The sequence below is a fragment of the Bos indicus genome, chromosome 26, assembly GCF_029378745.1.
Source record: "Bos indicus isolate NIAB-ARS_2022 breed Sahiwal x Tharparkar chromosome 26, NIAB-ARS_B.indTharparkar_mat_pri_1.0, whole genome shotgun sequence".
In the NCBI taxonomy this organism is placed as follows: Eukaryota; Metazoa; Chordata; class Mammalia; order Artiodactyla; family Bovidae; genus Bos; species Bos indicus.
In genome coordinates, this window is record NC_091785.1 from 34,239,301 (window position 1) to 34,264,755 (window position 25,455).

Here is a 25,455-nt window from a genome sequence, read left to right on the forward strand (position 1 = left end):
TCCTAGGGGCCTTGAGAGGAGATGCCCTCAAGGCACGTGGCTCCAGCCGAGAGCCTGCAGGAGGGCAGCCACCGCGCCCCTCCCGGCTGGGCCTACAGAGAAGGCCTGGGCCCCCTGGGCGCTGAAAGGGAGCCTGCCCTCAGCACAGCACCCTGTCTGTGGTCTCTGCCTCCAGCCCCGTCTGAACCCTCCTGCCCACTGTCCTGCCCCAGGGAGAAGAGAGGGCTCAGCTGCCAACAGAGCTGCCCAGGGACATGGTAGCAGCTGGTTGCCCCCCTCACAACCACACTGAGAACTCATCACATGTTTGCTGACCTAATTGTGCACTGTGGAGCTGGTGCCGTCTGCCGCGTGTCCCCCGAGGAGCAGCAGAGGAACCTGGAGACTTCTGATGGCCTGTTTGAAGCTCACGTTACCCACGATGATGGCTAAACAGGACATTGCTGGGACAGTTACGCCTGAGAAGGCAGTGATGACAGACCTGACTCGATGGTGGCCGAGATGGACGAAGGGTGGGCTTTTCAACACACCTTTCCCCGAAGATGCTCCAGATGGATTCGTTCTTTAGTTTGAAGAGGGGCTTGAGCGGCATTTGTGACTTGTTCTGGTGACGGGATCGCTGTGTGGGACTTGGAAAGGCCTCAGACAGGAAGGAGACTGACCAGCTCTTTACCTGAGGGGGAGGGGCTGAGTGTGCAGACAGCCCTGGATTCGAGGGGCCACCTAAGCTGACCAGCACTCCCTTCGAGAGGCTTCTTAGTGTTTACTTAGGAGGGTTCATTGTGGGGTGTTTCTTGAGTGCCTGTCTTACTCTCCCTTTGGGGGTCAAAAAGGAGCAGAATTCTTAAACTCAGTCCATGTAGAACAAAGAGATTTGAAGGGGTTGGTTTTTTTAGATGGAGATCTTATGCTGCCTTGGTTTTAGTTTTGTTTTTCATACCTGGTTTTAAAAGGAATATTTCAAGAAGTGACGTTGGTTGTGTTTATTCAACAGGAGCATTTGTCCCTAAATGGCAAAAAGGCTTAGATAGCATATTCTCCGGCGAACTGGATATTTGCTTATCCCACAGTCCTTAACAAATCAATTCTCTGCCCAGGTGGTCGAGTTGGGAGTTGGTTTTCAGTAGAAGCCTTTGCAGAGCTCTGATTTAAATCCAGACACTTTATCATAGTTTTTATTTTTAATGTAAATACCTTTAATGTGATGTTTTATGGGCAAACATTCACGGCTACTTTGATTTAAATACTGCTTAAGAACTTCAGGATTTGTGGTGCAAAGAAAAGTACTTGGAAGGTCATCACCGTGGTTTTATTAGATGTTAAAAACAAGTCCAGTGTGCCAAGCACTGTGCATGACAGTCATTTCCATTCAAGGGCTATTTCCATTCCAGTCGTTGCCTTCTGCCAAGGCAAAAGCAATATCAGAGCAGAGTCACGTGCCCACCCGGTAGGTGCCGATAGCTGCTAGAGAATTCCATTGTCTTTACATTAACAGCAGTTTAATCATTTCATAATATAGGTTCTTTGTCTGGCTCAGGGTTGATATTTGGATGTCCCATTTGAACTGGACTTAAAAACCGCACAAAACTGGGCCCTGGGCCTAGCCTACATATTAAAGACCTTACTGTTGCTATTTTTAGGTTTCAGCCCTTGGGGGAAAAGAAATTTAACCTTTTCTAGCCAAGGTGCCACTGGAGTTTAACCCTTTCTGGGTTCTAGTAGCGAAAGAGGGAATTCCTGACAAGATAACCTTAAGTGATCTTTTCCCAGCTAACCCTTTTTCTTTCTTTTTAAAGAAACTGGCTTTTACTTTAATTACGTAATATACAAATATGTTCTCCTTGTAAAAACTTAAACATTGCCGATAGATCATAAATCTTTTATTTTCTCCAAATGATCCTTATTCCAGCCAGCTGCTCTAGTTTTTGCTTTTCTAGAAAGATAGCATTTACAAGTAATGACAGTTTTGTCTCTCCTTTTGAAATTTTATACTACTTTTTCTTGTCATTTTGCATTTGTCTAGGACCTCCAGAATGATGATTTAACAAGTAGTGGAACGTAGCTGGTTTTTGACTTGAAAGGATGTTTCTGTCATTGCTACTCTCTGTGCATTACTTGATAAGGAATGCTTGCTTCTATTCCTGGATTAGAGTGTTTATTAGGAGTACTGAGATTTGTGGTTTGCTTTGCTGCTCCCTTTGAGATGTTTTTTCACATTGGACTCGTTAATATGATGAAATGTCTATCTGTATTTTTCACTTGTTGAACCACCTTTGATTTCTTGGATAAATGCTATTTGGTTGCAACGTCTGGTTCTTTAAACACTGCTGAATTCCACTTGCCAATATTTTAAAGTTTTTTTTTCAATTTATGTTCAAAAATGATTGTCTTTTATAATATATTGGAATGTTTTTCTTTTATGTGTTGGAATTTTGGTATCAGAGCTATGCTCTCTCAAATGAAAATATGTAGTCCTCAAACTTTCAAGCTGCTATATTCATAGTATTTTCTTGTAATTCAAAAGGACTGTCAGTATCGGTACTTGAGGCCTCTTTTTTCAGTTCTGCCATTTACTATTGCTGTAGGCTGTCTTTTTAATGAGTCAGAAATTTGGTTTTGTCATTTTTAATTATTACTACTAAGGCAACATTTCAAGTATTGATATGATTTTTACTCCCCTAAGAATTATCTAGGAGTGTGTTTAAACGTATTGATTTTCAGTCATTTTTATATATGATCAGTTTCTAAAGATGTTTCCCAAGTCTTAATTATAATTATAAAATCTTTCAGCCTTACCTCTGCTACTTGATGTAAGGAGGCTTAAAGTCTCCTGCTAGGATCCCACCTTGTAATTCTATGTTTTGACTCACAGAGTTTGAAGTTCAGTGTATAAATATCCACAATGTTTTCCCCTTGAAGTAGAAGTCTACCAGGCCTTGCCACGTCATCCCATGAAATACAAGAAAATCCAAAATACAATGAACATTTTATTAAAAAAAAAAATCTAACTAACTCACCACTTGGGACGCCAAGTGTTAATGACAAAGGAAATAAATGCCCTGGGAATAGAAAGACAAGGCAGACTCGAAGGCCCTTTAGTTCCCAGGAACCAGTGTTAAAGAACGCTGATTCAGAACCCCCAGAAGTGAGGCAGAGATGATAGATGAAATGTTTTAACCTGTGTTAACAATGCCATCGGGAGAGAAACAGGCAACACAAACAAGAGCACTGTCGATTTTAAGAAAAGAGACCACCTGAAACAAAATTTGCCCCCTTTTTTCTTCTTGGAAAGGGCCTGGACATCAAGCACAACTTCAAAAAACAGGGACTAAGAGAGCACTGTATTAAATAACTCTTCTCTTAAAAATGGCCTTTCCATGGGACTGAATCTGTAAACACAGGGTAATCTTGTTTCTATAGTAATGTAAAAAGTCAGTTAAATCTCAAAAGACACTTTTCACTGTTCTAAATTACAGGATTTTAAACATTTTTTCCCCCTATATAATACAGCATCATTTAAAATTTTTATTTAAAAGCAATTGGTTCAGGCCCACTTTAGCCTGAAAAAAGTCCTTAATTTACCAGGAACAGTGCCTCAGTTTGGTCCCAAATATTTTCCCAATTACCATTTCTTTAAAAAAAAAAAACCATTGATGGTTTTTACACAGTTGAAGACAAGGACGATTTAACCCCTGACACTGCTTAAGTATCAGATAGGAGATGACGGTCAGGAGTTGAGATATACTCTCACCAAGGCCCTGTGATCAGTGAGACAAGGCCCTGCTACCTCGATTTCTCCTCCACCAAGGCCTCCACATCAGAAACTTTTCATTTAAAAAGTCTGATAAAACAACTGATGAAAATTTCAAGGAAGAAACACAGAATACCCCTAACTACAGCAATGTCCTATTTACAACCAATAGACTTGGGTCTCCAAGAGTCTTGTATTATTTCCTTTGGCCCTGCACAGGGACAGAGCCTCCTCTTAGCCGAAGTATTCCATTCACAGAACCCCAGTTCTTCCTTTTTCTTGTAAACAGACTCACCCTTTTACAGAGTTGCTGCTTTAACGAAGACTGTTACGAAGCAGGATTGTCACCAAGGTCCATATTGACAGGAGAGTCTTTAGATGAAGTTCGTTTCCTAACTTGCTCCTTTCTTCTCCCATTCCTAGGGTACCATTCAAACACCAGCATCCAGCCCCCCAAGAGAAGAAAATTAGTTATCCTCCGCAGCCAACCTACATATTCATAGAAGAAGCTAGGAAGAGAGACAGCAATTAAGGTTCAACCCCCGTGTGTTCCCTGTTGCTTGGAGCCCCTGTTCAGAGATTTTGAGGCCATGGAGCAAGACAGAGGCTGAGTGACGTCTGCCTCGGTGCTCATGTGCTTACATGGATTTAATACACAGTCACTGGTACAGGTGTCTTACAATACTTCCAGCAGGTAATAAGCAGGACAGCAATGAGAGCTGCCTGTGGTAAGGAGCAGCATTTGCCAAAAACACAGGCAGCTCTAGGCATGCTCTTTACTGTACAAATGAGTCAAGGGTTCATAACGCTCCTCATCCAGCCCCCAGGGATAAATCTGCTCTCGTTTACCCCTCACCGCCAGTTGCCTGGGTGGCTTCCGGCAAACCCATCACCCATCTGAATCTGCTGCTTTTGTTTTCCTGACAGACGCCCTTCAGAATCACTGAGGTTCTTTTTAAATTGGAAAACTCTCCAGCCCGTCTCTGTCTCTGAGCTGCTCCTCTCCCCCCACGCCCACGGAATCTACTGATAATCACGCGGTGGGCAGCGCAGAGCATTTGCACGCCCTCAAGTGGACTTGCAAGGACACAGAACCAAGCAAGCACCTTTCTGGTCGGTCAAGGCCAAAGACACAGCCAAGTCCCAGCCTCCCGCCTCTTCCCTCAGAGCCTATGCTCAGAAGAGGAAAGTGCCACCTGGGTCAGATGGGCGCCCCGCCACCCTGGTGACAGTTCTGTCCTCCAGGGGGCCCTGAAAGAGCACAGGAGTGACCGCTTACCTTGGCTTTCTGGAGGACGGTGCCTTTGCCCGTGACCATGACCGACAGAGGCCTGTTCTTGAGCGCAGTTGCGGAGTTGACCGGGGTACAGTCGGGGGCAGGAGTCGGGGTGGCCGCTTTGGGCTGTGGGGTCAGAGGAGAGCGAGGGCTGAGTGAAGGGCGGGGAGGCATGGCTCATCCCGTGCTTGGCCCACGGGGACGGGGCACCGGACTCACCCGGGGGCTCACGCTCTCCAGGTGGGTGGTGTCCACAGTGGTGCCCAGCGTCACGGGCCCGGCCTCCGCCTTCCTCAGGCTGTCCTTCACCTCCACAATGCTGAGCTCCAGGTCCACACGCCTGCGCTCCTCCACCCTGCACTCCTCGTCCACCTCCCTCAGCTTCTGCTCCAGGCTGGCCGCCGCCCCCTTGTCTGCAGAGAGAAGTGAACAGCCTTTCAGCCAGAAGTCACGCCAGGGGCAGGACGGATTCACACACACACACCATGCCGAAACACGACCCCCGAGGGGCTGTGGACCACTGCTCTGGCTCTGACCCTTAGAGCAGGGACAGGCCTCTCGATGGGTGGCAGACAGCCTCCAAGTCCAGGAGCCCAGGTCCTGTGTCTCCATTCTGCAAAGGCTGGGGAGGCCCCGGCCGCAGAGCTCCGCCTTCACAAGAGGGCCTGAATCTGAGGCCTAACGTCCCTCCTGGTAGGTGCTTAGGGACTCTTGTTGTTTCAATACCTGCCATGGTGACAGCAACCTCAAAGCGAGAAAGAAGCTTCACTGGTGACCTCTGGAGGATGGTTGGGCTGTTTCAACTTGCCCCACATGGTTCCCTCAATCCTCCTGGCACGTGCTGCTTCCCTGGGCCTAATGGAGCCATGGTCCTCAACCCTGCCCCCTTCTCAGCCCTGTCTTACCCTCCCCTCTTCACCCTGGTGTTCTCAGGCTGTTCCTGTAGCACCAAGAAATGATGATTCAACCAAGAGTCCATGCTAGGAGCTCACTGCAGAGGAAAGGATGGTACCACATGTTCAGTATGGAATCCTGAGCACCGAGTGACTGCCCGTGAGTATGGGCGATGGAAATGTTCTCAAGCTGACTCTGGTGATGGCTGCACAACTCTGTGAATATACTGGAAACCATGTGCAAATGGGTCATCGTATGGTCTATGAATTCTTATCAATGAAGATGTAATCTTTTTTAAAAAGTGGGTCACATCATGCCCCCCTTACCTTTCTTCTACCAATCATGTTTATAAGATTCTCGGGGATCAACTGCTTATGTTGGTTAGTGCGCGTCTAATGGGCTTCACTGATAGCTCAATTGGTAAAGAATCCACCTGCAATGCAGGAGACCCCGGTTCGCTTCCTGGTCAGAAAGATCTGCTGGAGAAGGGACAGGCTACCCACTCCAATATTCTTGTGCTTCCCTTGTGTCTCAGCTGGTAAAGAATCCGCCTGCAATGTGGGAGACCTGGGTTTGATTCCTGGGTTGGAAAGATCCCCTGGAGAAGGGAAAGACTACCCACTCCAGTATTCTGGCCTGGAGAATTCCATGGGCTGTATAGTCCATGGGGTCACAAAGAATCGGACATGACTGAGCGACTTTCACTTTCACAGCTTAAATATTAAGTGTACACGGAGTTACTCTCTGAAAATGAAGTCAAATGCTGCTGAAAGGTCTTACGAGGGACAAGCTGCTAGGAAAAAGCTAAAGGATGATATGAGGATGACTTGGAAAATAATCTACAAGGATGCAGATTTCTTTAAAATGAACACAGATTTAAGGCACTTGTAAAGAGACGGCCAGTTGAAGCATTAGAGGTGTGGCTAATGCGGGAACCATGACCCGGGGCTCCCGTCAGCCAGCCCAGAGGGCAGGGAGAGACCTTGGCATTGCCGCAGAAGATGGGCCAAGAAACAGACATTTGTCTTAAATGAAATGACACATTTCAGGTCTAGACACATAATTTTTAGAGATTTCCTTCTTTTTCAACTATGTCCTGATATAGGACAGTGACCTTTCAGAAAGGCTAGAAGGGGAGGACTTTGCGGGGAGCACCCACCTGTGCCAAAGGTTGAGGCGGCTGCAGGCATGTGCTCAGACAGGAGGGGTGCATACCTGTACACTTTAACAGGGTCTCTTTCAGCTCCCGTTTCTCCCTCCGGAGCTGAGCCAGGTGCCCTCGGATCTCTTCCTTCTTCTTCTCAAGCCTCTCTTTTTCCTCCGTGTACCGCTTCACCTCGGCTTCTGTCCGGTTCTTGCCAAGTTTGATCTCTGCAGACCCAGAGGGAGGGGAACCCCCTGCGTCAGTCAGGCTGGCCCCTGAGGGCAGTCCCACCCCTCTCTACAGGCTCAGGCAGAACCCAGCACTCTGGAAGTAGGTTAGAGGTGGATGCCAGACCAGCCTAGCAGGGACAGAAAAGGAAACTGAGCCTACCCCTTCTTTGCTATGAGACATTGGGCAAGTCCTCCAACTCTCTGGGCCTTTCTTTCCTCATCTGAAAGGGAGGCAATCAGACTAACCTCTCCAAGTAAAAGTGTTAGTCGCTCAGTCATGTCCAACTCTTTGCACCCCTGTGAACTATATCCCACCAGGCTCCTCTGTCCATGGAATTCTCCAGGCAAAAATACTGGAGTGGGTTGCCATTTCCTATTCCAGGGGATCTTCCCAACCCAGGGATTGAACCCGAGTCTCCTGCATTGCAGGCAGACTCTTTACCATGTGAGCCACCAGGGAAGCCCCCAAGCCCTTTCCAAAACCTTCAACTCTTATCTAGCACAGGCACCTGGACTGGCTGCCTTCAGCCTGTCCTTCACAGGTGGGCTGGACCCGGCCGGGGTGACAGCCACCGTGTCAGGGCAGCTTGGGGAAGGGGAGGTCTTCTGCTGTCCAGCCTGGAGCTTGACCTCTGTGCCTCCCAGGGAGGGCTCCTCAGGTTCCTGACTCTCCTGCTGCATCTGGGTGGGGAGAAAGCAGATAGAATTCAGCCGGCCAAGGGGCCCCCCGAGAAGGTAAGGCTAGCTCATTCACTGCGGGAGCCCCTGTACCTGCAACTCGGGGTTCTCTGGAGACTTTATGAGGGGCTCATCAGGGGCGGGGTCCGAATCTTCAGGGAGAGGGAGAGTCTCGGCCGGAGGGTCCTGGTGGGGCGGCGTGGGTGAAGGGGCCCGGGCGCCGCTGTCACCGTGTAGGAAGGACTTGATGGGCGTGAGGTCCAGGTACACACGGTCAGGGTCAGGCTCACCCGGAGCATCTGTTGCAGGGGTGGCTTCCTCGGGGGCTTCCCCCTGCATGGGGAAGAATCAGGGGGCTTTCTCCACTGCCTTGGGTCCTTGAGCCCTAGAGGGGACGCCAGCCCTGCTGCATAGCTCCTGTCCCTTCCCTGTGCCCAAGTTCACCAGACCTCCTTCCCAAGGAGCCTCCTGAAGAGCTGGAGTTAGAAGGCCCGGGCTCATCTCCTGGGTAGGCCATTCAAGAGGTGGGAGACCCAGGCCACAGTGCTTCATCTCCCTGACTTGACTTCCTCATCTGGAGAGAAGAGGCTAGGAGTCCCTCCCTCTCAGGTGGCTGGGATGAAGTGAGATCGCCCACAGATGCCCTTAGCACAGAGGTCCATGCCCCGTGACCAGAGCCAGCTGTCAGGGTGATGAATCCACCTCCGCCACCAATCTGAACCTTAAAGGCTAATAGTGTCTGGACAGCTAATGTCTAAGTAACAAGATTTTAGTATTTCCTCATACCACAGTTGAGAAATAATCTCAAAACGAATTAAAGACCTCAGTGTAAGACCTAAAACATAAAACTCCTAGAAGAGAACATTGAACACTCTGACAGAAATCATGCAATATTTTGGGGGGTATGTCTAATAAGGCAAAGAAATAAAAGTAAAAATAAGCAGGACCTAGTTAAAAATTGTTGCTCAGCAAAGGAAACCATCAACAAGATAAAAAAGACAATATATGGCATGTGAGAAAATATTTTCAAATGATATGACCCACAAGGGGTTAATATCCAAAATATATAAATAGCTCATATATCTCTACATAAAAAAAAAGCCACCCCATTAAAAAATGGGTGGAAGACCAGAATAGACATTTTTTCCAAAGCAGACAGACAGATGGCCAACAGACAACATGAAAACATGCTCGGCATCACTAATTATTAGAGAAATGCAACAGAAACAAAACGAGACACTACCTCACACCTATCAGAATGGCTGTCTTCAAAAAGCCTACCAATAACAAGTGTTGACAAGGATGTGGATAAAAAGGAAAGCCTGTTCACTGATGGTGGGAATGTAAAGTGGTGCGGCCACTATGGATAACAGTCAAGAGGTGCCTCAAAACATTCAAAATGGAACTACCGTATGACCCAGCAATTCCGTACCATGGAAAAAGCAAAACCACAAACTCGGAAAGATACATGCGCCTCAGAGCTCATAGCAGCACTGTTTACACCGGCGGAGGTGGAAGCAACCCTAGTGTCCATCCACAGACGCACGGATGAAGACGTACGCATGCGTACACACACACACCATGGAACATTACTCAACCGTGAAAGACGATGGAAGTCTGCGGTTTACAGCGATGTGGATGGACCTAGAGAATATCATGCCCAGTGAAATAAACTCAGAGAAAGGCAAATACTGTGTGGTGTCACTTACGTGTGGAATCTGAAAAACAGGACAAATGAATCACATATAGCAAAACAGACGCACTGATACAGAAAGCAGCCCAGCGGTTACCCGTAGGAAGAGGGGAGGGGGAAGGGGCGAGAGAGGGGTATGTGGTTAACAGATACAAATCACTATGTATAAAATAGATGAGCAACAAGGATATATTGTATAGTATGGGGAATTATAGCCATTATTTTATAATAACTTCTACTGGCATATAATCTATAAAAATACTAACTGTGCTGTATATCTGAAACGAATATAATATTGCAAATCAACTATACTTCAGTTTCTTAGAAAAGGCCAATGATGTTGCTCTTCTCTATCCCAACACCTCACTGTCCACCCCAGCACTGATCAGAGTGGTTAACCAGCTTTTATCTGGATGAGTCCCCAGGCCAGGCAGATGGTAGCACCCCAGCAGATAAAAGAGAACCTCACTGCACCAAGTCACCCTCACTGCAGATGACATGGAGTCCATTCCTCTTGGGGACCATCTAACGACCTCTGGCATTGAGGCTTCGGGTCTTGGCAGAAGGGGATGGACAGCCCCAGGCTGCCACCTAGCCAGCATCCTCACCGCGGTTGTCAGCTCTGACACCTCCACATCGTCGTACAGCAGCTCCTGGCGATCCTGGCTGGGCAGGCCGTCAATGTAAGTGTTCGGCTCCGAGAACTTTCTCTGCATCAGCCTGGAAGACATGGTGAGAGAGGATTCAGGATAGGGGTAGGGGTAAAAGCCACCAGTCTCAAAGGCTTCCAAACAATGAAAGGCGCAGTGAAATCCGCGGGCTGTGCAGGAGGCCTGGGGATGAGCCCTAATCTCCTTGTAAAATGAAATCATTTGTTTAGGGGTATCTCCTCCCTCTCTCCCCAGGGTCTTCTTACTAGAACTCCTGGTTCCAAATGTCTCTTCTTGAAAAATAATCTTCCCTTGCCCCATACCCCTCCTCTCTGACACAACTGAGCGACTAAGCACAGTACAGCCGTCTTCTCACCCGGATTCCACCCTTTCAGGACCTCCTTCCAACAACAAAATCCTGTCATTTCATCTTCACAGTACACTTGGGCCAGCACAGACAGACACTTTCCCCATTTTGGCTCAGTTTGCTTCCACCCATGGAGGAGGGAGATCAAACCAGTCACTCCTAAAGGAAATCAGTCCTGAATATTCATTGGAAGGACTGAAGCTGCAGCTCCAATACTTTGGCCACCTGATGGGAAGAGCTGACTCATTAGAAGAGCTGACTCATTTCCCCTGATGCTGGGAAAGATGGAAGGCAGGAGGAGAAGGGGCTGGCAGAGGATGAGATGGTTGGATGGCATCACTGTCTCAATGGACATGGGATTGAGCAAACTCCAGGAGACAGTGAAGAACCGGGAAGCCTGGGGTGCTGCAGTCCATGGGGTCACAAAGAGTTGGACACAACTGAGCAACTGAACAACAGCAATGCTGCCTCTACCCACCCCCCTCCCCAAGACCACTTCTTCCCGAGACCCAGTTTGCTCATCCAGGAGGCAGAAGTACCCCCTGTTGGCTTACACCAGTGTGTGCTGGGACTCAGTAAGGGAGCCATGCAGAAGTGCCGCCTCTTCAGCAAGGAAAGCGAAGGCCAGGAGAGGTGCCCACTCTGCCTTCAGGAGCTGCTGCTGCTGCTAAGTTGCTTCAGTCGTGTCTGACTGTGTGACCCCATAGATGGCAGCCCACCAGGCTTCCCCGTCCCTGGGATTCTCCAGGCAAGAACACTGGAGTGGATTGAACAGCATCTAATTAGAGCCAGGGATGTGGTGGCTGTCCCCCGGGCCAGTGGCCTGGCTTGGCTCCTTGCTGGGCCTCCCTGAGGGCCGCTCCCTGGCCCTGGTCTTCCTGCTTCTGGGGGAACAGGGCCCACCCAGAGTTCCCAGCTGCTCGAGGAACCACGAGAGGCTAGTCTAGGCCTTGATCTAGAAGCATGGCTAGGAGTGAGAGGTCCTCGAATACTCACAGCAGAGAGGTTTTGGCAGCGCTCACGATACAGGAAACTCTATCGGCATCCACATAGTCATAGGTGAATTCTTCCGGGTCTGTCTTGGAGCCCGACTCAGAGAGCAGGAGGCCTAGCCAGTGGCCCATTTCCTCGGAAGACTTGGCCTGGGAGGAAGCCGAGAGGGACGTGAGCAGGGCTGGAGCGTGCTGCCTGGCGCCCAGACCTCCTCACCTCTTCCCTGATGCCCACCCTGCTGGGCAAGGCCTCTGAGAGCCCTGAGGCCATGTTCCTCATTTTTGCTGGTATATTTCAGCCCCCAGGAACCCCAAATAATATTTCCTGCTACTAGTGATACCCTGGTGCCATCTCAATGATGCTGTGGGCATTTGTCCCCAGTATCACATGTAATATTTATAACGATGTATTTCTAGAGGGCTTCCCCAATGGCTCAGCAGGTAAAGAATCTGCCTGCAATGTAGGAGACGCAGAAAGGAGACATGGGTTCGATCCCTGGGTCAGAAAGATCCCCTGGAGAATTGAACAGCAACTCACTCAAGAAATCCCATGGAGAGAGGAGCCTGGCAGGCTACAGTCCAAAGGGTTGCAAAGAGTCGGATACGACTAAGTGACAAAGTACGCATGCCCCATCACATGTAATGTTTATAAGTATGTATTTCTAGAGGGCTAATGGACTAGGAGAGGACTGTTAAAATGTATGCATTTTAGGTTGGCACCTCTATTTTATGAATTATCACATTTTAGTTTACAACCCTAATGCATATATACAAGACTACCTGGATCCCTGCTAAGAAATAACAAAATTCAAATGTATTTTTGTTTATGGTTTTAACAATCAGACTGTCTTATACACCTTATGCCAGGTCAGCTACCTCTGACTAATCATGAACTAAATCCCAGTGAAGCCGGCGCCTAGTTTTCCCCAGGCGACAACACATTCTAATCAGACATGTACACTGAGTATTTTCTATTAAAATGCCAGCATGGTTTCTGGGCTTTATAATGAGAAAGAACTGGGAATCCCATAGATACTGCAGGTTTACTTTCATGAGGAAAAACAAACCACCATGCTGGCTTTACCAGCATGCCACAGCTCTGTGCTTGTGATGAGAAGGGCAGCTGAAAGTGCAGCTTGACATTTAGCTGGTTTCCTTTCCCCACTCATTTTCAAGTGGATTTTTCAATACAGCTTTTCACGGGCTGCCTCTAGTTCCTGCTGCCACCATCGCTGCCCTGGGCGATGAGTCTCATTTTATCCCTTCCTGTCCCCCTTCCTTCCATCCCCAACCCAGCAGCTGGAGGACACATCTTGGAATCCAAATCTGAACACGACACCCTCCCTGGAAACCCTTCAGGGTCTTTGTTGTTCAGCCACTCAGTTGCGTCTGACTCTCTGTGACCCCATGGACTGCAGCACGCCAGGCTTCCCTGTCCTTCACCATCTCCCGGAGCTTGCTCAAACTTCATGTCCATCGAGTCGGTGATGCCATCCAACCATCTCGTCCTCTGTCATCCCCTTTTCCTCCTGCCTTCAATCTTTCTCAGCATCAGGGTCTTTCCCAATGAGTTGGCTCTTTGATCAGGTGGCCAAAGTATTGGAGTTGCAGCTTAAGTCCTTCCAATGAATATTCAGGACTGATTCCCTTTAGGATGGACCGGATGGGTCTCCTTGCAGTCCAAGGGACTCTAAAGAGTCTTCTCCAATGCCACAATCCTAATGCATCACTTCTTCGGTGTTCAACTTTCTTTATGGTCCATCTCTCACATCCATGCATGACTAGCAGGTCTACCACTGCTCTTAAGATCTGCCCCCACTCCCTGCCACAGGCTTTCTCTACACAGCCCCCACCCGCCCAACATTCAAACTTTCATACATATTCACAGCTCCTGCCCCCTGCTCAGTGATTACTAAGTTGTCATTACTAGTCATTACTTAGTGATTACCAAGTCAGCAGGAGCTAGAGGCAGCCCGTGAAAAGTGATAAAATGGATATTGAATCACATCTCACTCTTGAAGGTAGGTCTCATGCCAGGGAACACATCTGTCTCGTTCACCAAATCATGGTACTGAACAGGTATCTGTCAACAGGATGGCGGGATGCAGGAATGAACACAGGCTTGTCCTTGGGAAGCAGTTGCCCCTTTTAGCCACAAGAGGGCAGTATTGGAGCAATTTCAGGATGAAGACCCCTGGATCTAGGACTAGGTGAACAGGAATGAACTGGGGTGTGTGCTTAAGTGCGTATAAAGCACTCTGGCTTGGGCCTGCCCAGTTCATGGCAAGGCGTTATGTCACCTCTCTTTTTGTAAATGTAACATAACATCAAACAGGGTGGGGAGTGGGAATAATGCAATTGCATCACAAACCTTATTCTTCCCCCAAGATAAACCCTAACCGTCTGCATTTTTATGTACTGGGTCCCATCTGGTGATACACAAACGAAATCACAAACCCGCTTTGAGTCCCCAGAAAGTTTTTCCAGCAACTTAGGGAGTTATAAATACTCCTTCTACCCTAAGTGCAGGAAATAGCTCATTGTCCCGTTCCTATAACACAACCACCCTGAGGTCAGAAAGGGAATGGAAATTTTTTAAAAAACGCAAACAATCTCAGGCAAAGGAAGTAAAAATAAAGTGCAGCTGAGCTGAATCTCCCGTGGTAGGATTTCAGTCCTCAGGACCTGGGGCAAACAGCCGTGACCGTGACCTCCGCCCTGGCTGTGTCTGCCTCCCCAACCCCCCACCGCCCTGGCCAGCAGTACCTCGAGCTTGGCCAGCTCCTCGCCGTTGTGGAGGATGCGGAAGGAGTAGAGGTGGTCCGGGCTCGGGTCCGGCACCACCTCACAGCCCAGCAGGCTGAGGGGCTGCTGGGCCGCCTTGCTCCGGTTCCGGTCCTGGTAGAAGTACAGGTGACTGTCCCTGACGGAGCACCAGCGTGACTTCCATTGGCTGTTGACCAGCACGTTCAGGTAGCCTGTGGGGAGGGACATGGCTGAGGGGGTGTCGGCGGCTGAGGGCATCCAGGACCGCCCTTGCTTGCCCCTGGACCTCCGGAAACGCTTCTCTTAAGTCTCAGCTCCCAGTCTTGCCAAGCTTTGCCTGAGAGAATTTCTCAACCTCGAAGAGGCTGTGAATCTCAGTCTTTCTCCTTCCTGTGTGTGAGGGGCTGGATCCCTTGAAGGAGGGGAGCACACAGCCCTACTGGTTTTTGGAAAAGGCGTGTCCAGGGGGCAGTGAACTGTGTCTTGGACTAGACCAGGCCAGGGGGTATGGGTGGGTGTGTGTGGGTGGGTGTGGATGGGTGTGGGGAGGTGTCATGGGGGGGAGTGTGTGGGGGTAGTGTGTGGGTGTGTGTGTGCATGCGCATGCTGGACCGAGGCTCCCTGGCCTGGCCTCGTCTCCCAGCTCTAAGCCTGTGACCTGCAGCGGCCCTCCCCGACCTCTGCCGGCCCAGGCCACCTGCAGGAAGCCCTCCTCCAGCCATGATCAGTCCCCTCATCTCCACAGCCTTAGCTCCCTAAGCCCCCCTGACACCTTGCCACCCCTGGGTCACTCGGTCTCAGCCTGCAGAGGCCTCCTCCCCTTGGCCAAGTCCTCCTCATCCTCCCAGGGGCAGCTGACCCTGGCCCTCTCGGTTTCTGCCGCACCCCACCCCCGCCACAGCTCTGCTAGCCTCAGAGCACTTGAAAACTGGAACAGTGACACTCTGCTTCCATGTCAGCTTCCCAACTGGACATAGAGCCTGTCAAGGGCATGAACTTGCCATGTCCATCTCGAGCATCCGGGTCTGTGCCCTGTGGCTCCTCCACTAGGGAGCCCTCCTTTCTCCGCCAGCACCCAGGGCCTCTCAGCGCTGGGGTACACCCATTCTGCAGGCCTTTGTTTTTAGATGGCTGCATGTGTCGGGTTCAGCTTCCTCCCCAACTCAGATGAACGTTTATGGAGCTGACACCATGTGCCAAAGCACAGCCTTGTCCCCGGGGCTGGAAAGACCAGTAAAAGTCCAGCCTTCGGAACCCTTTCCCACCTGCATGCAGTGAGCTGACGTCTGTCTGTGCTGCTCATCTTCCCAGAGGTACCAGTTTGCAGCGTGGATGCCTTTTCCATCTTAAGGGAGCAGCAGCTGCTCTGACCCTTAGCCGGGATGACCCAGGCCCACGCACCAGAGTCAAAGTGCATGGCCACCTCTGTACCCAGCTCAATGCTGGACTCTCAGTGGGGGTCGGAATTTCTCAGAGCCACGTGACCATCCCATCACAGCAGCAACGTGGAAGAAAGTGAGCCTAGGACTTCGGAACACTGGCTCGTTCAGGCAGGCGCCTCACTCGCCCATCACAGTTCTCTGGGCCAGAGAGAGGCGGGGAGCTGAGTTGCCAAGCCCCGGGAAGGAGTCTGTGTTCTCTTTGGCCCTTCCCCAGCCACAGGGGACAGGAGCGTGCTTCCCTACTGAGTAACGTCCAGCAATAGCCCAGCTGCATCTCCCAAAGTGACTCACTGGGACCAGGCTCCCAGGACCAACGCCGTGCCCTCTTGGCGCAAAGGCTGGCCGGGCCGGTACCCAGGGCCCTGGCTGGAGGACCAGCAGGCTCCAAAGAGAAGACCCCATCTTCTGCTGCCTTCCTGTCTCGCCAGCCCACCCTGCCAGCCATGAAGCACAGAGCTGAACTGGGACTCAGGAAAAGAGCCCAGGGCTGGGACACAGGTTCTGTGAAGAGGAGGGAAAGGCCCAAGGATGGACAGTGGTGGCCTTCTGGCCCCAGGGGTAAGCACAGCAATGAGCCTCAGGTTGGAAGCCAGGGTATTTTCTGGGCAAGTCTCTTATCTCTTCTGTCGTTCTCTCTCTCTCTCCCTTGGCCTCAGTTTGCTCAAGGCCGAGTCAGGGCAGTAGAGATGACCCAGCACCCACACACACCCTCTACCAGCTACACAGGCTTTTGTTGCCCTCTTAGTGGCTCTTCCTGGGCCCCTCTCAGTCTCTGCTCCTGCCCGCGGGGCCAGCCCAGCCCGTTCAACTCCTGCCTGCCCTTCAAGGCTCAGGTTCAGGAAGCCGTCTCTGACCACAGAGTAAGAGAGGTTCTTTCTGTCCCTGAGTCCTTGGAGCTCCAAAGACCTCACAGTGTGTGCTTCTGGGTATAAAGCCGTCCTCTCTCTTGAGCTGTAAGCTCTCAGGACCGTGTTTTCTGTCTCCTTGGTCCCCTTTCCCTAACACTGCGCCTGCCATGCTCCTGACATGTGATCAAATGAACACAATCTTAAAGACCATTAGAAGGACAGTCATCAATTACCCTTCACTTCCACACAGGAGCCAGCACTGCAGCAAGAGAGCCTGGGGAGTCATAAAGAGCTCCCTGCTGCAAAGATCAACAGAAACTGTGGGCCGTGGGCTCACTGGCCAGGGAGGGGTTAGAGCAAGACCCCACATCCCTGCCTTTGCTGTCTGAGCTGTCTTCCTGGAGACCAGCCACAGCCCCGGGGGGACAGCCCGCCCTCTGGTCCTGGAGGCAGCTGTAAGTCTTACTGGATGTCTCGAGGGACCTGTCCGGAGGCTCCAGCGAGGTAGATTTCTTCCTGCCCAGGTTCATCAGGTTGCTCAGTTTGAGACCAGCAGAACATTTCTTCTTGACTGTCAAGATGAGAGGAAAAGTCATCAGCCTTGCCCACAGCCTACCGACGTGGTCTCATGAAAGACAGAAAAAAACAGCAGAACTGTTCTCTTCCTGTCTGTTCCTCTGTGGACGCACGCACACACACACACACACACGTCTGTTCACACATGCATGCCCACACGCACACGTCTGTGCTCAAGGCCAGAGTCCACAGGTCAAAGTCGGGTATCTCTAGAACTACACCCTCAAGAGAAGCCCACCAACCTCTCTTACAGAATATGTCAGCACTGGAGAATCTTTACATACTGAACTGGCTCAGAGAGATCTGAACCAGGGTTAGCAAAGAAGAGAGGAAAGAATATTCTAACCCAGCAATTCATGACACTAGCGTCAGTTTGGGCTGCTCTCTTTCTCCGGAATCTATCAGCTGTATATTTAGCAGTTTAGAAATTGGAAGCATGTTGCAATTAGCTGTTAAAACCCAGTAGGCTTGAGCCAAATGGCCAAGCCTCACAAACTGGGATACCACCCTTCTCCCTGCCCTAGGCTGACAGCCAAAGCGTGCGCACCGTCTTTGGTCTCTGGGACTTCAGGGTGACCATCTATGGGGCTTCCACACTCCGAGGCTGACAGGTACTTCTCCGTTATATCTGGCTGTGGAAGAAAGAGACAGAAGTGGGTGATCTTGTCTGGAAACGGTCACCTTGGAGACCACAATTGAAGGGACATAATAGATGACTCTTGGGTGTAGGCCAGGGGTGACCTTGGAGTCCCAGTCACAGGTGGCACATAGCCAGGCTTCCCTGGGGCTCCCTGGAGGACCTGCCTTTGCCCTCCCTTCTGAGCTTCCCTGCCCCGTCCCAGAGCATCTTCCCCTTCTTCAAGCCACCCACATATCCTCGTTCACGAGTTCTCATGGTGACTGCTCCACTGATGTGACAGATGCCCTGAAGCAGGGGGAGAGCAGGTAGCCAGCCTCAGGCATGCACGAAAGTCAGCACTGCAACTGAAGCTAACTGTCAGGCCCCTGGGACTCACCCCTAGCAGGAGGGTGTGAGGGTGTCTTTTGAGAACTGACTGTGCTACCCACACGTCAGGCTTTGGAGAAGGGCTGGTTTGTGTGCACAGGGTTAGATCACGATTCGAATCCCACTTAGAACATTCTCTAATCAGGCGGGACCTCTCTGAGCGCCATCCTGCATATGTATAAAATAGGGAGACTGGCCTGTCTGCATTCCCAGGGCTGTTGTGAGACTAGAGACAGTCCCCTAGAACGGACACTCAGAATATTCCCATCAGGCTTCTTCTAGAACCACTGACTCCAGACCTCTGGAAGACAAACCCAGGGATTCCCAACCATAGGACCTTCACTGGGGGCCAAGGACCGCAGGACCTGACCGGGGCCTCTGCGTTCCCGGTCTGTGGGGAGAACTCGTTTCTCATCCCAACATGAAGGAAACCCCAGGTACACTCTGACTTTTCTTATCAGTGACCAAAAAGTGAATAAGGCAAGGAAAACATCAGCCCTTCTTCTGTCACTCCAGAAGGCTGTGGGTTCTCCTCCTTGGGGGTGGCCTATGCCCACCTGCCTGCCACAGGTGGAGACCCCAAGATGAGAAACAGGGACCCTCCCGCTCTGTGCACACCAGGCTTCAGGTACCCACCTGCAGATACCTGGGGACATGGAATGTGACCCCTTGGGCCAGCACCCAGCCCAACTTTCCTGACTTTGACCCTAAAGCGGGGGCCCCGCAGCTCCATGCAAATGAGCAGCAGGACTCTCTGGCTGAGGTCCGTACCTACACGGTTCTCCAGCCTCTTAAGATCTACTAGGGAGTAAGTGGGAGGGAAGAGCCTAGAAAAGTAAATCTCTCTGCCCAAGAAGGGAGGCAAGTGACTTCTGTCCCAATAAATTTTCCCCCAAGCAAGAAACTGTTATAAGTCTCTATCATCCTCATCAGTCTCCCTGCCACGCTGAAGCTACTGCCCTCAGCCAAGCATGGTATGTTTCTTATCAATCTGGCTGAAGTACAAAAGCAAAGCTCCCAATTTTCCACCTGTAATTTTATGGAGAAAAAAAAAAAAAGAATCAAACTCTTTTCTGGACCGTGACAGAAGTGAACCCTCTCGCCCCACCCTGGCAGGGGCAGAGGCTTTGGGTTTTCCCGGTAGCTACGTTGGTAAAGAATCCGCTTGTGGTGCAGGAGATGGGGGTTCGATTCCTGGGTCAGGAAGATCCCCTGCAGAAGGAAATGACAATCCACTCCAGTACTCTTGACTGGGAAATTCCATGGACAGAGAAGCCTTGGGGGCTACAGTCCATGGGGTCACGAGAGTTGGACATGAACTTAGCGACTGAACCACCACCGGCCAGAGGCTTGCTTACCTTTGGACAGCTCAGGCGCTGGGCATCTGGGGTGAACTGGCTTCCCTCACAAGCTCCTTCGGAAGGCAGGCCGCTGACCTCCTGAATGACCTGAAGGAAGAGGAAGGGCCTTTAGACCTGCACTCACAGCCAGACCACAGCTGGAGCCTGCCCTCCAGGTCGGGGGAGGGCCGGTGTCCCCCCTGCCCTCCTCAGGTCAGCCACCCCTAGGCGGGTGGGGGTGAGAGAGAGAGAGGTTATAGAATTTCCAAGGAGCAGAACACCCTGTCCCACCCCTGCACCCAGCCCACCTATGGCCTTGGGCCCCAGCTGGGTGTGGCGGGGGGGGGGGGGGGGGGGCGGGTAGCGTTCCTTGGCCCTGTGTCCAGCAGGCCCCACGTGTTCTGGTGGGGCACCAGGGAACGGAGGGCAGGGTTTGCAGCAGAACCCAAGCAGGCCCAGAGCAGCTGCCCTCAGCTCCACAAGGCCCCTCTTGCCCCATCCTGGGCAGGGGTGGCTGCTCCTTGTGGGGGTAAAAGCGACATTTGCCAGACAGTCCTCTGGCTCCTGGGGACCATGGCGCTCACTGTGGAGGGTCTGGGTGCTGCCTTGGTCCAACCCCGGCTCCCAGACTTGCCTGTCACTGTCCACCCTGCCTCCTCTGGGAGGAGTCTTTTCATGGGCCAGCGATGCCGCCCTGGAGGCCAGAACGCAAGTGGATTTCAGCTGGACCCCAAGTCCAGTTGGCTGCCAAGGCCACAGAGCTGGCCACTGAGCCCTGTGATCTATCTCCCCAAGACGGATCGCTACCACTTAGGACAGGGGAAGCCCTGCGGACTTGAAGGATGGTAGACCCTTTACCCTGACCATAGCCATCCCTTTGAAAAACTGGGGGAGCTGGGCCTGCAGGAACCCCTGGGGACCGCAGAGGGGAATGGGTCCGCTTCCCGGCAGCCTGGTGCCTCCCTCACCCTGAGCCACTGCTCCGCCTGGTCCCTGCTCTGCAGGCCCAGCACGATCACGTCGGCGTTCAGCGGCGTGATCTTCAGCTTGTGCTCCTTCTTCCGCACTTGCTTCTCCTTGTGCACCACGCTGCTGCCCAGCAAGCTCACGTCCAGCTGAGGACTGTGGTCCTTGGAGGATTTGTAACACTGCAAGAGAGGAGAGGCGAGACGCTGTCAGCCAGGTTCTGCAGAGGAGGGGGCCGCCAGGCAGGGCAGGGCCCGCTGAGAGCTGGACCAAAAGGTCGGACACCTTTGTGCAAGTGCAGAACTGTGACCTCCACCATCAGCAGAGTTTGTTGTCAGCATCAGAACCACCAGGGAGCTCATCTGTGTCTCCCTCAAGCCTCCCCCTCCAACTCTCAGAGACACTCCAGGGCCCTGCTTACCCAAGCAGCTCTAATCCCCCTGCAGATCTGGGCTGGCTCCTATTTTAGGAGTCCTCTGTGGGCAACCCCACCTCCCCAGGGTGGAAGGCCCTTTCCCCAGCTCTCTGCCTCTCTGCTTCTCTTTCTGGCTCAGCTTTCCCAGTAAGGGGCCCAAAGGGGATGAAGGCCAAGTTTATCATCCACTGAGAAATGTGTTAGCAAAGAAAGGAAGCGACTCTCTTCCCGATCAGGGAAAAGGTACTACCCTCCGTTTCTCACTTGTAAAACGGGGGTTCTTATGAGGCTGCCTAACAGGACTACCTGAAAGCATCTGCACACAGCAGGACAGGTTTTAACTAGTGAAAAAGGGGTGTTTGTAATGACCCCGTGGAGCCTCAGATTGGGGCATAAAACCAAGTTTTAATTTAAAATAACAAGAAACAGGGCTGTGGTCAGAATACCACCTTCTGATGCCCTTAGGGGTCTTAGATCGGTCATTCAGAATATTCCAACTTCTGAGCAGACGCCGATGGTTCTCACGCTGCACGCTGTGGGATTGGGCGCTGGGCAGGGGAGCCCTAACTGGGCAGCAGGCTCCGCCCCAAACCTCCAGAGGCTGAGATGTGAGGAAGGAGGAGCCCACAGACCAGGGGACCAAAAGATCCCTGGAAAAATATCCAGGGGATGGCACTGGGGGGGGAGGGGGTTGGTCATCAGAGACCCCTTTGAAAGTCTGCTGACAACTACTAGACCTTTCTAGTTTAGAAAAAAGCATGTTCATCCATGCTCATAAGGTTCTGCGTGCAGTTTCAGGCTGGGGAGAAGTAGAAACTTCCTGATGTAATAGGCTCTGAGCACCTGGCATCCTGGACCACCCCCATCCTGCTCCCAGGAGAGGAGATGGGAGAGGAGCAGGAGGAGAGGAGGGCACTCACCAGGAGCCTGGTGTCCTTGATGACGCACAGCTGCTTGGCCCACTGGCCCAGCCACTTCTTGCGCCAGAGGAAGGCGCAGATGCGGGCGTCGCGCATCAGCTCGATGCTGGCCTCGGGCGAGGGCCACTGGTGGGGGGCCGACTTGCCCTTGCTGCTCTCCTCCTCGTCGTAGGACTCGTAGGAGCTGCTCACGGCCTCTCCGTCCTCTGCAAGGGAAGAGCTCGCTGTCACAGCCCTGCCGGGCAAGGGATGCTCCTAAACAGGCTTTGCTCCTTTGTGAGGGTGGGCAGCAGGCAGGAGCAGCCCTCCCCTCCCTGCCCCCTGGGACCAGCCCATCGCCACCAACCGCAGGCCCAGGCAGCCTTTCTGGCCCCTAAACCGCTGAGCAGTGTCTTGGATGCTGCCTCTGGTCACAGACACAGATAACGTGAAACCGGGTTTCTCCCCTTTCCTCCTCAAATCCTGTCATCTCAGACCCCACGGAAACCTCTGACCAGACACTGTCCTCAGACGTGGGCTCTTGAGAAAACCCGTGCTGGCCTCAGGGCCTCCGCTTCCTCAACTGAAGGATGAAGCGGTGGGTGGACTCTTTCTTGGTTCTTCTGGTGTGTATGCGTGGGTGATGCTCTATCATTCTAAGACCCCAGGAAGAGGAGGTTGCCATCTGAGCCCAGAGGTGGGCAAGCCTCCAGCGGTCGCCCCCCAACTCCCCCGCCAGGCCTGTTCTGTCCCTGTCCTGTCCTGGGGGCAGCGAGAAGCAAAAGTGCAGTAACCCACAGCAGGAGTGGACCTTCCCGGCCACCCTCCCCCTCCTAAGGTCACAGACACAGCCCTCCTGGAGAATCCACTCTTATCCTCCAGACTGTTCTCTCTCCCCACAGAAGACCTCCCAGCATGAACCCAGCTCCTCCTGCTCACCTCCACCTGATACCCTTCCTTCCTGGCAATGAGCCACACTTACGGTTTTATTCTCTTTAAAAGAATCCCCCAATTCACCACATCTCACCCAATCCTGTACCCACTCCACGTGCCTCAGTTTCTGCCCCCACCACTTTGCCAGAATTGCTCTTCTGGGCCTCACTGCCCTCTTCAAGGCCAACAGAAACTAGGTGCAGAAAAAAATATCAACCAAACGCCAAAATGCAAGACATGGAAAAAAGAGAACCTCAGGATTCAGGTCCAGCAACCTCTGGCTCAGCTCAGGAATTCTGCTTATCATAATCCTGCTTATCATAGCCCTGCTCTGGCCTCTGCTTGAATTCCCCCATGGACAGGGAGCTCACTACCCCTGGTTGCTGGACAATTGCTTCCTTGCTGGGCAGCTCTAACAGAAAGTCGTATCTACTCCCCTATGACTTCCATAGCCATGTTCTGTCCCCTCAAGTCAGAGTGAACGGAACCTCTCTTTCATCTCCACATTACCCATCGGGAAAGAGACAGCCCATGGGTCCCCTGTCTTCTCTTCTCCAGAAGCTTCTGGTACACCCTGCATAGCTAGGTTCCTGCATACTAAGAAAACAGAACCACCTTTGAACTAGAAATATAGGAAAATGGAACGAGGCCACGGCCACAGTTATTCTAGCTACAAGGCCAATAAAAATGTGCTTTATTTTGCTTTAATATTTCTAAAAATAACACTTTGACTACTTTAATATCAGTTTTCTTTAAAAGCAGTGTGATACTGCTCCCCTTCCTGACAATAAAAAAGTCACAGTATTCACAATTTTATACCTATTAAATAAGCAGACTGAAAACAGTGGTGCCACCTGGTAGGGGACCCTGACCTCTTGTACGGCTGGTGGCGACATAAAAAAAACCAGCCTCTCAGGAAACAACCCATCAGCCTGTTTTTTCGAAAGCCATAAAAACATCCATCCCCTCTGACCCAATAATCCCAGTCTTGGGAGTTTAACCAAGGAAACTACCTTTTTAAAAAGGAAGGAAGGCGGGCAGGGAGAGGTTACATGCATTAAGATATTCATGCAAGTACTTCTGAACAGTCAGCAGAAGGAGGCTGGAGAAAGCGTGATTTCATTCAGGGGACCATGCAACCGTAATTAGTGAAAGCTCTTGCAAGCTAGTCTGCAACTTGAGAAACTCCTTAAGATGGCAAGTGAGAAAGCACAGTTCCAATCATCTACGCAAAGGCCACACGGAGAATTCAATGATTCGATCTGGTGGTGGGGTGATTCTGCACAAAAAAAAAGTCCCCCTTGTCAGCACTGCATTAGCTGCACCATAAATGGAAGAAGAAAGATGCAGCCGTTGGGGTATCTCCTTCAGTGGGTTAGTGGGTGGGGCTAGAGTATATAGTGTGAAGAAGCTGGCCAGACCCCACCCTCCTCCCCGCCCCCGGCTGTTTTGTGCTCCTGGGGTTGCCCCACCTGTTCCATGGAGAATTCTAATGTCTGCCCATTCCCAGGGGGGAATGGGATGATACCTGGAATGGCTCAGAGGAAATTTTAGGGCAAATGTATTGACCATTTTATTTATCCCTAAGAGCGATCATGGCACAACCATAAGTGAAGGATATTGTTAAACAGACACCTGGCTGCCAGAGGTCACAGGATAAGCAGGAGGGAAAGGCAGGATGCTCAGATAATTTCAGCCCCCTTTCGGCTGCCCCTGGTGGGCACCGCAGCCACCGCGTACTGTGGCACGTCCTCAGGAACAGAGGCCGGCACGGCCCTGCCGTGCCCTGCGTCCTCATCATTCCAGATGCCACAGGCAGGGGTCTGCAGAGGGGTGACACAGGGCAGCCTCATGCAGGACCTGCACACGAGGACAGGAAGCGGGTGGCGGCCACCCTCGGGCATGCACCCCGCCTCCGCGAGCCAGGCAGCAGGCATGGGGATCACTGGCATTCCCGCTCTGGGACGAGCAGTACCCAAGGTGATGGTGGCGTAAACGACTCCTTCAGGCACCTGTACCCATCTGGGGACTCCACAAGGGGGATATCTGCCGGGATGGCCTGTGGCATTTCCGGAAGCACAGAAAGAGACAAGAGGAAGAGAGAGAAGATGAAGAGAGGGGCAGGAACAGAGGCAGAGACACAAAGAGATGTGGCGACGTGGCTGCCCGTCCATCAGAAGTGAGCGTGTTCCCATCAGAGGTGTGGGCTCATAGGGCGAGGCCCCAGCCTGACCAAGGACATCATTTCCCAGCTCCTTCCCATCCAGAGACGTCATTGCCTGTCACCAACGGAATGTGGAGAGAAGCCCTGGGTGTCCTTCTGGCTGGTGCCTTTAAGAAGCACACAGAGGTCCTCCACCCTCTTTGCAGAGGCTTCTGTGGCCTCAGAGGGTGGCCAAGCCGACACTGGAAGGAGCCTGCTGACCAGTAATGCCCACGCTGAACTGTTCCAAGAGTGAGAATCAGATTTGCACTGGGCTACTATAAACTGCCAGGGGGTGCTGTTTGTTACAGCAGCTGCCATTACCCCGGCAGGAGGCATCATCCGTGCAGGAGCTATACTCACAGCAGGCCACTTACTACACTTGG

At 51.7% G+C, this 25,455-nt stretch overlaps 2 protein-coding genes across 8 annotated transcripts in view; one reads left to right on the forward strand and one right to left on the reverse strand.

Moving 5' to 3' along the window:
- Positions 1–2,306, forward strand: part of VWA2 (von Willebrand factor A domain containing 2) — a 51,284-nt gene extending 48,978 nt beyond the window's left edge. For all 4 annotated transcript variants that reach the window (XM_070780882.1, XM_070780884.1, XM_019952942.2 and 1 more), the window contains one exon: positions 7–2,306. In XM_070780882.1, the coding sequence (XP_070636983.1) occupies positions 7–125 (119 nt within the window). In that variant the 3' untranslated portion in view covers positions 126–2,306. The remainder of the gene's footprint in view (positions 1–6) is intronic.
- Positions 2,307–2,974: 668 nt separating this feature from the next.
- AFAP1L2 (actin filament associated protein 1 like 2) overlaps positions 2,975–25,455 on the reverse strand; it is a 142,736-nt gene continuing 120,255 nt past the window's right edge. For all 4 annotated transcript variants that reach the window (XM_070780881.1, XM_019952940.2, XM_070780880.1 and 1 more), the window contains 14 exons: positions 21,955–22,160; positions 20,622–20,801; positions 19,672–19,761; positions 17,855–17,939; positions 17,198–17,302; positions 14,442–14,653; positions 11,680–11,825; positions 10,275–10,386; positions 8,067–8,306; positions 7,805–7,976; positions 7,137–7,292; positions 5,247–5,440; positions 5,031–5,153; positions 2,975–4,170 (listed from right to left, as the gene is read on the reverse strand). In XM_070780881.1, the coding sequence (XP_070636982.1) occupies positions 4,144–4,170; positions 5,031–5,153; positions 5,247–5,440; positions 7,137–7,292; positions 7,805–7,976; positions 8,067–8,306; positions 10,275–10,386; positions 11,680–11,825; positions 14,442–14,653; positions 17,198–17,302; positions 17,855–17,939; positions 19,672–19,761; positions 20,622–20,801; positions 21,955–22,160 (2,048 nt within the window). In that variant the 3' untranslated portion in view covers positions 2,975–4,143. The remainder of the gene's footprint in view (positions 4,171–5,030; positions 5,154–5,246; positions 5,441–7,136; positions 7,293–7,804; positions 7,977–8,066; positions 8,307–10,274; positions 10,387–11,679; positions 11,826–14,441; positions 14,654–17,197; positions 17,303–17,854; positions 17,940–19,671; positions 19,762–20,621; positions 20,802–21,954; positions 22,161–25,455) is intronic.